The sequence below is a fragment of the Carettochelys insculpta genome, chromosome 2 (assembly GCF_033958435.1).
Source record: "Carettochelys insculpta isolate YL-2023 chromosome 2, ASM3395843v1, whole genome shotgun sequence".
In the NCBI taxonomy this organism is placed as follows: Eukaryota; Metazoa; Chordata; order Testudines; family Carettochelyidae; genus Carettochelys; species Carettochelys insculpta.
The window spans coordinates 234033529-234048427 of record NC_134138.1 but is presented as its reverse complement, the minus strand read 5'-3'; the positions used below and the strand labels follow the sequence as shown (position 1 = coordinate 234048427).

General features: G+C 40.6%; 1 protein-coding gene across 5 annotated transcripts in view; it reads right to left on the bottom strand.

The window, feature by feature from the left end:
• HEPACAM2 (HEPACAM family member 2) overlaps positions 1-13246 on the bottom strand; it is a 38521-nt gene extending 25275 nt beyond the window's left edge. For 4 of the 5 annotated variants that reach the window (XR_012644258.1, XM_074986224.1, XM_074986223.1 and 1 more), the window contains exons 1-3: positions 13116-13194; positions 6069-6419; positions 4161-4445 (exon numbers count right to left, since the gene is read on the bottom strand). Coding sequence is in view for 4 of the 5 variants with exons in the window: in XM_074986224.1 (XP_074842325.1) it covers positions 4161-4445; positions 6069-6419; positions 13116-13194 (715 nt within the window). In the remaining variant the exon portion in view is untranslated. Of the gene's footprint in view, positions 1-4160; positions 4446-6068; positions 6420-13115 lie in introns of all 5 variants that reach the window. The other variant, XM_074986227.1, reaches the window with a different exon arrangement.
• Between the last annotated feature and the right edge of the window lie 1653 nt (positions 13247-14899).

Sequence of the window (14899 nt, the reverse complement as noted above, 5' to 3'; positions counted from 1 at the left end):
CTTCTGCTTCTGCTGAAGATAATGGAGAATTTTCTATGTCTACAATGGAATCAAGATTGGGCCCAGAGTTAATATCCCAGAACCATGACACAAGGCACCATTATAGTGCTACATAAATAACCAATATTGACAAGATTGTTATGTGTGGGAATAACAAAGCATGAGAAAAGTACTGTGACATGAAGTATATGCTGAGTGGGAAACAGGTCTGAATGCAAAACAAAAAACAAAAAGACTTCTTTAAGCATACTATCAAATCTTGTCTGAGTGGTTGTAGACCAGTGTTCAGGGTGGAAACTCACACGATCCTCTGAAAACCCAACTGCCTGGTCACCTTTATTCCTTCTCCTCCTTGGGACATATGCTGCAGTGCCCAGATACTAGGTAGCAAAAGAAGATCCGGGGTTCTGTTTAAACGCCCACCGTTGGTCCATTTGGGGATTGTCAAAAGCAGAGGAACCAGCAACTTCTGTCTACGTCTAATGTCTAAATATGTTCTATTCATTTCTCAGAAGCTCAGAAGAAGGAAATCTCAATTTATGGAGCCCTGTGCAGAGACAAACTGCAGGCACATCCACCCCGCAAGCATGGTTTCTGGATATGCCTGAATAGAAAGGGGAAACCTGCAGTTTTGCAAGACACCACCAACTGATCTCCTGAACTCAGGCCTCTCACATGCTACAACAACTTCTGCTTCAGCAGTCCCACCACCAGACTCATAAATTCTCTCTGAGTGATGTACTGATTCATTTTTGAATGAAGCTATTTAACTGTTAAGTGCTTTGTGGTGTATTATTATTACAATTAATAGATACATTAAATAATGCTAATGAATAGGGATGATCAAAATAAAGAACCTTTTGATACCGAGTGCAACGGCAGAATAATTCCTTCCTGGGATCCTGCAGTCTCCACTTCTCTTTTTCAGTATCGTTCTCAGCAGAAATGAGTCTCGTGTTTCAGTGAAGCCTGTTTGCTAAATGACTTGTAAAATAATAAATCACCTGCTCTTAGTAACAATTTACCACTCTGTGGGAACACTTCCAATTGCTCCTATCGCCATGAGACTGTTATCCATCTAGTTTCTGAGCAGATGGCAGGTATTTACTGTGAGTGACCTTTTCTATCACGTATAGTAACTCCCCCGCAGCAATGGCATATGGTGCATATAGACCCTGGGGCTTGTACTGGCTTGTTATTGACAGCTGCTAGTCTGAGCACAAAAGAGAGAGGTTAGTCTGAATTACCTGATATGAAAACATAACTCACCGAGTTTGAGTGCTAAGTAGGACATGGGAAGGACTACATGAAGATTGGCCTTGCTTAGCCATTGGCTCAAGATTTAGCATTTTGCAAAAAGAAAATCAAGCTTTTAGTAAATGAAAAAAATTCATAACATAGTCATATTTTTGAGAGAAGCTGAAAAACAAAGGTTTTTTTCAATGGCAAAAATCTTCAGTTGATAAAAAAAAGTCTCTTTCAAGCACATTGACATACAATCATTTTGGAATTTCATTTTTTCATGAAAATCCGTTTTCATTTTTCAACCAGCTCTCACAACGACAGCATGAATTTGCCACCATATTCTGAAATAAAGCCCAGCATATGAGAAAGCACTACGTGGATATGTCACATCCACAGAGTAATTTATATATCAGTGGTGGTAGTGCAAGTCCTATAAATATAGGCCAGATGCCTCTGTCCCCATCCATTGTCATTACCAGTGCAGCTATACTCTTTGGAGGCTACTGTGTGGAAATTGCTGCTGCTAGTGTTGTCTAACCGAATGTGTGGTGAATGACAGATGAATCAGAATGGCAGCAATAATGGAATATATATATAACTTCGAAGCCTGTGACTCACTGAATTGGTGTTTTTACATTACTTTAGGAAGGTTGTCGGGACATCTGTGGGCACAGAGTGCTCGGCCTTGTCCTAATGCTTTGTTATCTCTGTTCACTGTGTACGTAAGACCCATTCATTCCTCCTCGCAGTCTGAAAATTGTATGGGCAACCCTTTCAGAAACGCAGGCACAGTCTGAGCACACTTCAGATGCCAAAAATCCATGTCAATCAAAGCTGTAGAAACGCAAAAGCGTGCACAGACTTTTGAAAATCTGCTCCATTATTGAGGAAGATAAATAGACAAACTGTTTTTCTCCCCTCAGCATGGAAATTATTTAACAACCAGACTGGTCTTTTCTCTTGACAGCCTACCACTATGGGCACTCTGTTTAGTGTGTGAAGATCTCTACTCCCTAATGGGACAGCTACCTCCAGCTCCTTCAGCTTCCTCTCAGACAAGCATAGCACCTTTTGTCAAATTCAAAATGTAATTGCTCTAATATTTTGGTTTGGATTTAGCTAGACCTAGGGTGGGCAATAAAAAAAAAAAAGCAGCTGCCACTGCCAAAAGGAGGACTGAGAAGCTGCGCCAACAAGGACATCACTTCCAGCTGCTCCCATTGGTCACAAATGGTGATCCACAGCCAATGAGAGCTGTGATCAGCTGATGCCTGTGGAGACGCAGGTAAATACAATGGCAGCAGCCCACCAGGGACTAGTCCTGGGGTGCCAGATTTGGCCTACGGGCCAGTATTTGCCCAGCTCAGAGCGAAACTCATGTTTGCTATAACTCATTTCATCCATAAATTCCATACTTTCTCAATGATACAAGGTTCTTCTTGCTGTTTAGGGATATGCACCCAACACCAGAAAATCAACATAGCTCTTTTTACTGGTTTACTCTTTTTATGGGTATGCTTCCCAGCTTAAACTTTGTTGGTTGTCTAATTGGGACATTTCACATCAGGGTCTTTTTGGTCCAAATGGTTTTGCCATTATCAAATCAACTGCATAACTTGATTGCTGTATTCCTTGCTGTAATGGGGCATGATTCACTGCCATGGGGCCTCCTGCTGGTTGCTCAGGGAGTTAGCTCTTCATCCTCTGGAATGCCCTCTTCTGGCTGGTGTCTCACCCACTGTTACCCATCTGTTCTTCATCTAGTCTCAGGACCTGTGTCCTTCTGAAACTGCAAAGACCTGCCCTCAGGCTACTGTCCTGCTCCACACTCTTGAGTCCTTCCCTCTCAGGAAACCGCAAGCCCTATACCCATCTTGCCTCAGTAACCATCAGAGCCAGTCCTCAACTAGCTCCTTACCGCAGGGGCAAACTGCAACCTGAAATGGTTTCTCATCGTTGGCAAGGCCTCAGTCTGGGCTTACTCAGGTCAGAGCTCCCCTGTCTCACCCTTCCTTTTCCCACCACTGTTCTGTCCATGGTACCCCACGGTACTCCAGGGCTGGAGCTAGAGTGTACTTACACTGGCCAGCCTTCTCTTTTATATAGCCCTCCTGGACTCTGATTGGCTGCTATAAGCCTTACTTCTGATTGGTCCCAGAACAGCCCTCTCCTGAGGCTGTTTTTAACCCTTTCTATACCAGAGAGGGTCAAATGCCCAGTCACACTTGCCCAACATGATCTGGTGTAATTTTCTGTCCTGATTAAAAGATACATTTTAGGTCCTGATTCTGCTAATACACACATGAACATTCCCTTTCAATCAAAAGGGATTATTCATAGGCACAAAGTCAAGCATGTGTGTTTGTAAGGTCAGAAACCTTTGTTTATTTACACCCGTGTAACTCCGGAGTTATGCCTTTAAAGTCAGTGAAGTTATAGCAGTGTGAAAGCAAGGTAAATTAAACCTCAGCCAAGTCTCTTGAATCATCACGTGCCTCGATAATGCTATAGACATAGTGCATGGCAATGATAAATGGTCTTTAAACAAAACCTGAGATTCAAACACCCCTGAGCTTTGTGGGAACTAGAAATCTGAACTTGGATTGATGCCTAATTTTGGGCCAGCCCCTCTTATTATAATGGGCTAAACCAAAATGATTATCCTGAAGAACTGTAGACTTTGCATGTGAATCCACACTTAAATTCTCAGCTCAAGCTGAGCTTTAAAAATGACAAAGTTCAGCGAATTCTACACTGTGTTATTATGGAGAAGGTATAGATGCATTATTACAGACCAGTCTACTCTGACTTAAAGCCAAAATAGAAACAACAGCTCTGTGTCCCTCCATTGTCAGAGGTTCTTCCTCTGGGAAGTTCATTAGACAAAAGTGTTTATGAATATTTTATATACTTACAAAAAATAGTTGGTGTAATGATCTCACTTTCCATCGCACTCACAGGATTGGCTGCCAAACAGCTGTAATTCCCAATGTCTTCTTTCATGACGGGGACAATTAAAAGTGTGTTATTGTTTGGTGAAAAGATGTAACTAGAGCTGGCATGCACAGGTTTCCCATTTTTCATCCACTGGTAAGCTACCCTTGTACCTCTTTCAACAGTACAGGTTAATGTCATGTTCCCCACATGCTCCACCACTCCTGAGGAAGGCTCAATTTGTACAAATGGCTTTGTGACAGGAACTGTAAGATAAAAAAGATATAAATGACTGGTCTTGTTTATAACTGATTATATTAGGAGAACAGGTCATTTAACACACAAGTAATATAAATGGTATTTTGCAGCCCTTTAAAAATGTACTTAGATTTCAGATTTTATGCTGCTGAAAATTAAAAACAGTCACATCCTTCATTAACACAAATGGGCATACTCTCAGTAACATCAGTGATGTTAGGATGACTTAGTCTAGCTAAAGCTATGACACAATGGCTGTGAACAAATATTCCATTTTAATTAGATAGAAGAATTTATCAAGGGCATGCTGGGTGCATTTTTCCCATATCCTTTTCTTCTCTGTGCATGTGTAACTCCCATCTACATCAACAGAAGCTAGATATGTAGGAGAAGAACAGTTCTATATTCATATCAGACTCACTTCTAGAGAAAATAAAACATGTGAGCCTCCATTTAGGGCCAAACTTGCCGACACCAAACCTCATTACCTTCTCTGTTGGGGGTGGGGCCATCTGCCTACCACCTTCCAGTATCTAGGCAGCATGAAATCCTGAGCAGGCAGCAGTTTCCAGAGTTTCCTCCCAGTCAAATTTCTAGTTACAGATAAAAGCTCAGGTAAAAGTGAAAGCAGGTCAGAGCTCTCCTGTCTCACCGTTCCTTCCACCCTTCCCTATGGATGAATAAGGGTGGAAGAACTGGACCTCAGGAAAACAGATTATTTCCAGAGATCTAATGTAGTCCAATTAATTTTGTAGTCATTACAGCCGTGTCTAAACAGGCAGCCTCTGTTGACACAACTGGGCTTTTTTCTACAAAACTCACCGATCGTCTATATGGTTAAAGTGCTCTGTCGAGCATTGTCAACAAAACTCAGCTGTTCAGTCAGCAGCACTATCCCTGTTCCTGATCAGGTATAATGGCTCTGTCAACAGCGTTTTGACAACAGAGTGCCTGTGTAGACACTTCTGTCGGCAGAGAGGGCTTCCGGTTCCCCAGTCAGCCCTGTTTGCAGAGCTTCTGGTCAGCCATTCTGTGGAGAGAGGGCAGGGCAGTCCAGCTGCTCTGTAGACAGGGTGGATTACTCTTTCGATCTGCTTTTGTGAGTAGATGTGATGTGTCAACAGAGGTACTGCCGAGGTTTTTCTGTTGACAGAGGCTGCCCATGTAGAGGTGGCCTATATGAGCCATATTAACCTGTTTTAATATACAGCACTCCTGGGATTAATAAGGTGCCAATCAATAAACAAATTATGTTGATAACAACAAGAAGTCCTGTGGCACCTTATAGACTAACAGATATTTTGGAGCATAAGCTTTCATGGGCAAAGATGTGCTTCGGCAGATGACAAAGCAGGTCTTTGCCCACGAAAGCTTATGCTCCAAAATATCTGTTAGTCTATAAGGTGTCACAGGCCTTCTTGTTGTTTTTGAAGATACAGACTAACTCAGCTACCTCTGTGATAAATTATGTTGAATAATTAACTATTGCAGTTTTGAAAACAAGCATAACATATCTCCAGTCAGTAGGTTTATTCATGCACAGAACTGCAACTGGATTCCAGGTGATTACAAACTTCACGAAAGTTGTGCTCTTATGTGCACCACTAAAATATGGTATTTTATTGACTTACCATTAACAGTTACGTGAATCTTTTGATTGGCTGATACTGTCCCATTTCCATGAACATTGACTTTTACAATGTAATTGCCTTCATCGGTAACATGCAATGGATTGATCATCAAAGATGCATTAGGTGGTATGAGGGTAAACTTATGTTTATACTCTAGGTCTGGAACTACTGACTGATTTACAGAGCCAAGTAAATATTTGGGGATACTCTGAGGTTTCTCAAATAGCCAAATTATCTGGATTTCAGAAGCTGTAGTGCTGAAATTGTAGTCCACCGTAAGATAGAGTGGTTCTCCTTCAATGCCATGTATAGTATGCGGTGGTACCGTTAGCCTTAGCGCAGAACAAATACCTGCATAAAAATGTACAGAAAACAAAACTGGGAACACTAGAAGTTTTAAAGGAAAACTCTTACGGAGCTGTGGTTCTTGTGTCATGTTCTCAAAATGGTCCTGATTCAAATCTCACTCATCCAAATAGAAAGACTGGTATTGACCTTAGGGGGACTTGGATCAGATTTCATAGGCCTAATTTTCAACCCATTTCTCCTTACTTACATAAAATAACACTAATATGCTTTAAACTGGACACTTCACTTCTCATCCTCAGGCAGGACATTTTTAAATTTTGACAAAACTCAAAAATGGAGTTCTAAAGTGATTGTGTTTATGATAAATTTCCTCTGTTGAAAGGTATTTGTGAGACAAAGTGGGTGAGATAACGTCTTTCATTGGACCAACTGCTTTTGGTGAGAGACACAAGCTTTTGAGCTTAAACAGAACTCTTTTTCAGGTCTGTGAAACTAAGGGCAGGCGTACACTTAAAACATAGTGGTGATGCTTACGTGAAAGAAGCTCCTAACTCAACAGCAGAGAACTCTCTTGTAAGGGTGCGTCTACACAAGCCCCCTTCTTTGAAGGAGGCATGCTAAGCAGGCAGGTGGGAGGAGGCTAATGAGGGGCTGCGATGCATATGCAGCCCCTCATTAGCATAATGGCAGATGCAGGAAGTTCGAAGCTGCTAACTTTGGTACACTGACAGGCATCGTAGCCATGGGCACTTTAAGTATGCACCAAATTTTGAAATTCCCCTATGCCCAAAAAGTGAGAGGTGGTAGCATCCTGTGTTGACAGGAGAAGCTCTCCCGTCGAAAGCGCTGTCTACACAAGCAGTTAAGGTTGTTATAACTATATCACTCAGGAGTGTGGATTTTTCACAACACTGAGTGATGTATTTATGCCAATATAGGTCTGTAAAGTAGACCTGGCCTATCTGAAAGTGTTACTGTTAAATACTAGATTTGAACAGGATGTTTTGCATCGGTAGTTAACACATATTTCGAGGGACATGTCAAGGTGAAGTTGTTTCCTCCAGTAATAGCAATGAGAAGAAGGGTGTGAGGAGGGAGCAGTTGGGGAAGATTGTTAGTAGATTACAGATTGTTCTAGTAAATGTATCTCGATACACTCCATGATTTTTAGTGTTGTGTAGGTTTCATTTACTGATGAAGTCTGAGTGGTCAGGTATAGAGTGATTGTTGTAGGCCCCAATGAGTGTGGGATAGTTGAGTGGTTTGAGAATTAACCTTGTAAACCCATGGTTGTGAGCTCAGTCCTTGAGAGAGATCATTTGTAGGCCTAGGGCAAATAGATATTAAAAAAAAACTGTCAGGGAAGGTGTTTGGTCCTGCAAAGAAGGTAGGGGACTGGACTCAGTGACCTCTTGAGGTTCCTTCCAGCTCTATGAAATATGTGTAGTTCCATAACAATCAGGTGGTCTTTTATCATTTTCCTGTCTGAATTAATTCACTAACATAGTGATTGTCTGTTTTCATCCACATCCTTGCTATGGAGGCAGTTAGTGGATGAGGTACACCAACATGTTGTGACAGGCATATGTAGAAACCTGACATCTTGAAAGATGTGTTGTGGCAGGTGTTGACCATTAGAGCAGTGGAAATATGCCTGTAGGTTTTTCATTTGGTGTTCTGGCAGCATCTGGTGTCACTCTGAAGAACTGGTGCATTCTGGTTTGTGGGGAGCTTGCCTCTGACGATGGGCTTGGAGAAGTTGGAGGGTTGTTTGAAGGACAGTTCAGGAAAGATTTCTTTCAGGATGGGTTCCCCGATCATGTATGGGTTGTAGTTGTTTGTTGATAACCCACATGGGTTCCAGTGGGGGGTGGTAGATGACAGCTAGTATTGTATGGTTGAATGGGGTTTTACATCCATGTCAAAGCACATTCTCTGTGGGTATTTGAGTGGCTTTCACTACGCAAGAACACTTCACAGGACACTGTGTGGTGATCAGGAGGGTTGAATGCATAGGTCTATGCATCTACTTCTGTCACTTAAGCTAAAGGAGTAACTGATAGCAGTAGTAGGTTGTCATCCTATCTGTGCATGCCCACAAGAGGGTGATGAGACACTTCACCAGTGGGTTTCACAGACATTAGCTAACTGAAAAAGAACGCTCAGACTCAGGAATCTTGGGTTCCATTCCTGGCTCTGGCGGGGAGTGTGCACTAGGTGGCAACAGCCTTCTGTCCATTTCCCTCTAGCTGATCCCTCCTGCTCCTTTCGTTCTAGCATGTCACTGCCTGTCCTGTCTCTTTTTCCCCCTGGGTCCTTGTTACCGTCTCATTCTTGTCACCTCCCCAATCCCAGTTTCCACTCCTTGCAATCCTCCTCCCTCAACCAGGTGGGAGATGTGGATTTACCACAAGATGTGGAACATCACTCCAAAGGCTATCACCACAACTGGGTCACAAAAGCTTTTTTATGTAGAAATATAAAAAAAACATCTGTCTGAAAAATCCTGTCAGTATTGGAGTGCAAAGAGAGGTAGAGACCGAGATGATAGGTAACCTTTATCTTGTCCACAGTTAATTCATGTAGCGAAGTAGTTCTCTACATCTGCTTGTCAGAGCACTATGCCATAATTGAGGAATATCAGTTAGCAAAGCAAAAGGGAGATTAAGGAAACAGCATTTGACTCCACTTTCAAGGCAACAGGTTGCAGGGAGATAGTCTGGTTGGGTGGGGCTCTTACAGGTTGATGCAAAGTTTACTGTTGTCTCAGAGTATGCACTGACGATTAGATCAGGTGTAATCAGTGCATGAAAACTTCTGCATGGCACTGGGAAAGTGAGGACTGGAGAAGTTATCAGACGAGGGTGTTCAGCCAAAGATTAATGTTTTATGGGAGCATTGTTGGCTGACTCTTTGCTGTGAAAAAATAGGGATCAACACTTCATCAGTGTAGGATCTGAAATATTAGAGCCAATTCAAACATTTATAATTCTAATTAAATTAAAGCAACAGAATCTTATTATGGTCACATTTTACATTGAGGTTCCTCTGTCCTATGTAAAGAGTTACTAAATACTGAGGATTTTCAAAAATGATTACTGAAGTCAGACTTTAACTCAATTTTAGTTTTTTATGGGTAGATCTACACAATAGCTTGGAATGTGTAATTCCCACCTTAGGCACGTATTTATGGGTTAGCTCTGTTAAAGCGAGCGCCTAAAAATAGCAATGTCACCACGACAGCATGAGCAGTGATTTGGGCTAGCCAACTGAATACAATTTGGCCTGACTCCTTGAGATGTTTACAGCAAAAACTCAGTTATCCAGCATCCAGATAACTGGCACATTTGGTTAATCAGCATGCTGGGGCCACCTACCGCAAGGGCAGTTACCAAGCCGGGGCCAACAGAGCACACCACCTGACTGGCCAGGGCTGTCAGAGTGGGACCGAATGCCCACTGCCCACCTAGGGAAGCAGAGTAAGGCCAGCTTCCAGCCCCATCTTGGGTATCCAGCACATTTTATTATCCACCATCCCCAGTTCCCAGGGGATGCTGAATAATAAAGCTTTAACTTGTATAGCCTCAGCCACAAGCTGCACTGCCATGGCCATGCTGCTGTTTTTAAGTGCTAACTCGAGCAAAGGTAGCAAGTGCATGTCTACCCAGACTACGAGTTATATATCCCAGCTGCTGTACAAATATAACCTACAGAATAAGTAGCCTGATTTTTTCTAAAAATGTTGCAGATCCCAAAATCTAACTTATTTTATTAGTGGCTACTAATCACTTTTGAAACTCAGGAAATTTGCATAAGCACCCCTTGTTTATTTAAGGGATTTAGAAGCATGAATTTAAACTATTTTTCAAAATCTTGGCCAACTTCCGTAATACATACTGTAATTTCAAGCCTATGGCAAACTATTTTTCACACAGGAGGTATTTTACCTATCAAATCTTCCACCCCTATAGTGAACTACAATGTATGATTCCTGGGATTCACCTAATATAAGTGGTGACTAAGCATCCAAGTGGTTTAGGAAATTAATTCCCACTGGCTTTTAATGGAATTTAGGTTCCTAAATTACTTGGATGTCTGTTTAATCACTAGTGTGCACTAGCTTTAAATTTTGCTCTTGCCCATGATATATGAGTCCTTTATGAAACTCATGAGTACAACATAAAAATGTAGATGTATAAAAGGCAATATTTTGAAAAAGCTTCTTTGTTCTACAAAGCCACATCATTTTACCTCATGCAATAATCAAGAATATTCCAAACTTACACACATCACTATGTACGGATTGCTAAACAATGAATGCATTTTTTCAGTAAAACAGACCTCTTAAACCTGTTTTTCTGTAGGGACTATAAACACATTCAGTTTTACCAAAGTGACCTCCAACTGGAACTCAAAGCAATCTGTTTTGCTTCCATAACACTCTGCAAAGTATTAGCAAGCACAACAGAATCATTGTTGACAGAAAACAAAGCATGCATTTTTAGTTTAAATAAAAACCATGACACCCTATTTTGAGTTGACCACATAAAATGAATCCTACCTAGTGAGGCTTCACTGTTCTCTGGATTTTAAAGCACCCATCACTTGATCATAAAAAAAAAATCCACGGGTCTATTTCCCAACTGCTTTGCATCCTGTGTAGCCATTTATCCATATGCAAAGTGAGAGTAAAATGTTACTATTTCTCAGTGGAGCATTGTTGCACCCATTTGTAAAGCTGTAAATGCATGCACATTGTGCAAAGCAGTGTCACAGCCCCAGTGTTTATAATGCCAGAAGTTCATATATATTCATAGATTCCAAGGCCAGAAGAGATCATTATGATCGCCTGTGACCTTGTGTACAGCACCAGCCATAGTACTTCCCTAAAACAATTCCAGTCACATATATTTTAGAAAAAACATCCAAATGCTTAGCCATTTGGGTGGGAGAGAGTGAGCGGATGAGCACATTGTTTACACATTCTGTTTATTGGGCCAAATTTTGCAGTCCTTAACTGAGCAACATGTCTATTGATTTCCATGGGAGCTTAGCTTGATTAGTATCTGAGTCAAACCCCACTAAAGTCATTGGAAAGGCTGATGTGGTATTCAGTGGGCTGTGGATCTTGTCCCTGGGGCAGGAAAAGTTTACCCCTGTAGCAGTAAAAAAGCAATTAACATATGAGGAAGCTTATAAAGGTCTGTATCTGGGAATAGATGATATGCCTTGATGAATGTTTATACTGTTAAGAACTATATTTGAATGCTAATATAGCAGTGAATTTTGATGTTCTGTGGGGCTTTAGTCAAGCAATCTAACAAAGATTAATACAAATATAATAGTATATAAGAAATACAGCTTTTTGCATCACTTAAAATACAGGTGTTATTTAAAAATAACCAAACAAAAGAGTAATCTTAATTTTGGGGGATCAATGGTACTGGGAGAGGGGAACTCTGTGGGTATGAACCTGCAGACCTGGCACAAACTTTCATTCACTTCAGACACTCACAGATGAAAGCTAGAAATTTGCCTACTGTAGATAGAGCTCACAAAGATGTCGGAAATCAGTGTAAAGCAAATACCCCTTACATTTAGATCACATGAAGATACAATTGTTATACAAGATACAAAAGATACAATACATATGTACTCCTCTTGAAATCGCATAAATGTCTAAATAAAACAAGTTAATTCTAAAGTGCTGTAGAAGAATTGTTGGAGAGACGAAGTAGAATTTTATCCACTATCTAATCACGACAGACTCTTATGGAAGTAGATTGGACATTCAATTTTATCCAAAATGCGTGGTGGACAAAGGTGCCTGTAAAAGTCACACCCAAGATACTGAACAAAAGAGTATTACTAGCAATAAAACATTCTGCAGTTCACTGAGTTACCAACTGAGAGCTTTTTGGAAAGATTATTTACAAACTACTTCAGCTATAACAGCAAATATACTTTATTTTCCTTTCATACCAAAAAAAATTATATGCCTGCTAAATGGTGAATATTAGAAAAAATCAAGAAAAAATTCCATTCTTTAAGCATTAAAACATAATGAGTGGAAAAAAAAAGGAAAAAATGCAATTTTCTGTAAAATCTTCCATGAAATTATCAGGGGAAGAAAACTGGATTCTGTTGTTCTTCTTTTTTCCTAAGTAATTTCCTCATCAGCCTATCATGCCAAAATGTTTAAATCATGCAGTCTCAATTTTAATTTTTTTCAATACAGTATTACACAAAGACAACCATAACTGTGAAGCAAAAGAAAACCCTTTTCCAAAGATGCTTCTGACCAGCAGGAACTGCCATGCTAAACCTTGGGCATGACCCTACTAACCTTTACTCATGGCAAGTCCTTGTCCCGATTAGTAAGGGTTTGTGAGACTGGACCTGGTGAGAACTAGTTATTTTCATTGTTGTGGCGCAGTTATTTAAAAAAAGTATAATGTACTGTACAATATTGGTAAAAATTAGAAAATGTCTAATTCGAAAAATACTGTTCATGTTTTACTTAAAAATTATGCACAATAGTTAGTGTATGATAGTTGACAGACATTCTGCATTTCTTACCAAACAAGATCTGCTATTGGCTACAAACTTCTATGCTGATTTCTTTAAAAAACCCAATAATTTAACATAGAAATTTCCTTAACTGTTTTTAAAGTATAAAATGCCCCATCTATCCAGAGTGAAATATCAACCACCATAATAATATATATTGTATCTTACCTAAAAGTAGAAAATATATATTGCACTGTAAGTCACAAAATGTGTTGCAAAAGGGATCCATGAAAGCATCCTGTCCCATGCAAATATCTACTTCTTCTCAGTGCTAGGTCAGTGCTTGATCCAGCTGCTGCTGGTTTATTTGCAAGGGAAATCAGCAATGAGTTAACAAACCCTATCCTATCTACTGCCTGGTGTGATTTGAATATGTGTATACAAAGGACAGAGGGAGTGGAACACCTGTTAGCTTAGTACGTAACATCTTCATTGCGTGTGACTTTATCATATTATTGCCTTGGTATATTCACAGCAAACATGGAGAGTGATAAATAGGGCATCAAGTATGAATAGCTCATTTATATAAGTATTTATGACATATTTAGATAGTTACAAAGTCAAAAAAACCACTGATCTGCTAAATACATATGCTAACCTCAGATAAGAACCTAGAAATCAGGAATGGCAAAGATCTGTTAGACCATCCCATTGACTCTATTGCAATAGTAGGGTCTCTGCTTTCCACTGTTAAGAGATATTAAATGCTTGTTACAATGCAATGGCTCTTTGCCAAAAAGGCAAAAAAAAAAAAAAAGCACACAAAAGAATTAATATTGTAAGTAGATATATCGAAAAATGTCATCATCCTAACAATTTTTGGTCTCCAGTTACTTTGGTATGTCTCTTAAAGGCTACGTCTACACGAGCCCAAAACTTCTAAATGGCCACGCAAATGGCCATTTAGAAGTTTACTAATGAAGTGCTGAAATACATATTTAGCGCTTCATTAGCATGCGGGCGGCAGCAGCACTTCGAAATTGACGTGGCTTGCCGCTGCGCGTCTCGTCCAGACGGGGCTCCTTTTCGAAGCTCATGGGAATAAAGGGACTTTGAAGTAGGCGGGGTCCTTTCGAAAAGGAGCCCCGTCTGGACGAGATGCGCGGCGGCAAGCCACGTCAATTTCAAAGTGCCGCTGCCGCCCGCATGCTAATGAAGCGCTGAATATGTATTTCAGCGCTTCATTAGTAAACTTTGAAATGGCCATTTGCGTGGCCATTTAGAAGTTTGGGGCTTGTGTAGACATGGCTAAAATGTTACAGAATAATGGCTGTTTTGGGGTGACCTTATGCCCTGAGAGGTTTCCTTTAACCCTGAGTCCTGGATATGTAAAGTTTTGTTGGGGGTGTGTGTGAAGTGTATTTTAACAAAGACTCCTCTGCCAGAAGTGTAAATATGACTCAGACTGTGAAGCTCGCTGCCAGTTAGTGCTTATTCTGTATTAATTTAATGCAGTTTAAAGTAATATTCATATATAATATGGAATTTTCCCCTAGGCTGTCACTCACTGTACAAGTTTGATTGGCCATAAAACAGGCAACGCCCCTTCCTCCCACTTCTACGAGCAATAATTCCCAACAACAAATATTTGCACCTAAACAGATGGTTATACATATATTAAGTTTTCGTTAGACAGCACTTAGACAGCCACAAAGAACTTTCTCAAATATTGGGCTAAATTGTTCTTGACCTTGTGTGGCAGGAGATGATAGGAATGGTTACACCTGTGTGCTGAGGTAAGGGACAAGCCCTGTCTTTGTGTTCAGAGGGCTCAGTTGTGCAAGGTGCTGAGCCACTCACGAGGCAAAACACTGTCAACTCTCCCTGAAGTTATTGGGAGCTGAAGGCACTTGGCACCTTTAGGGATGTTCCATCATCTTGTAGGATCAGGCTCCAGGAACACAAGGACTGCTGCAGAATAACAAGTAGGGCAGTCATAGTATCCCCAGAGG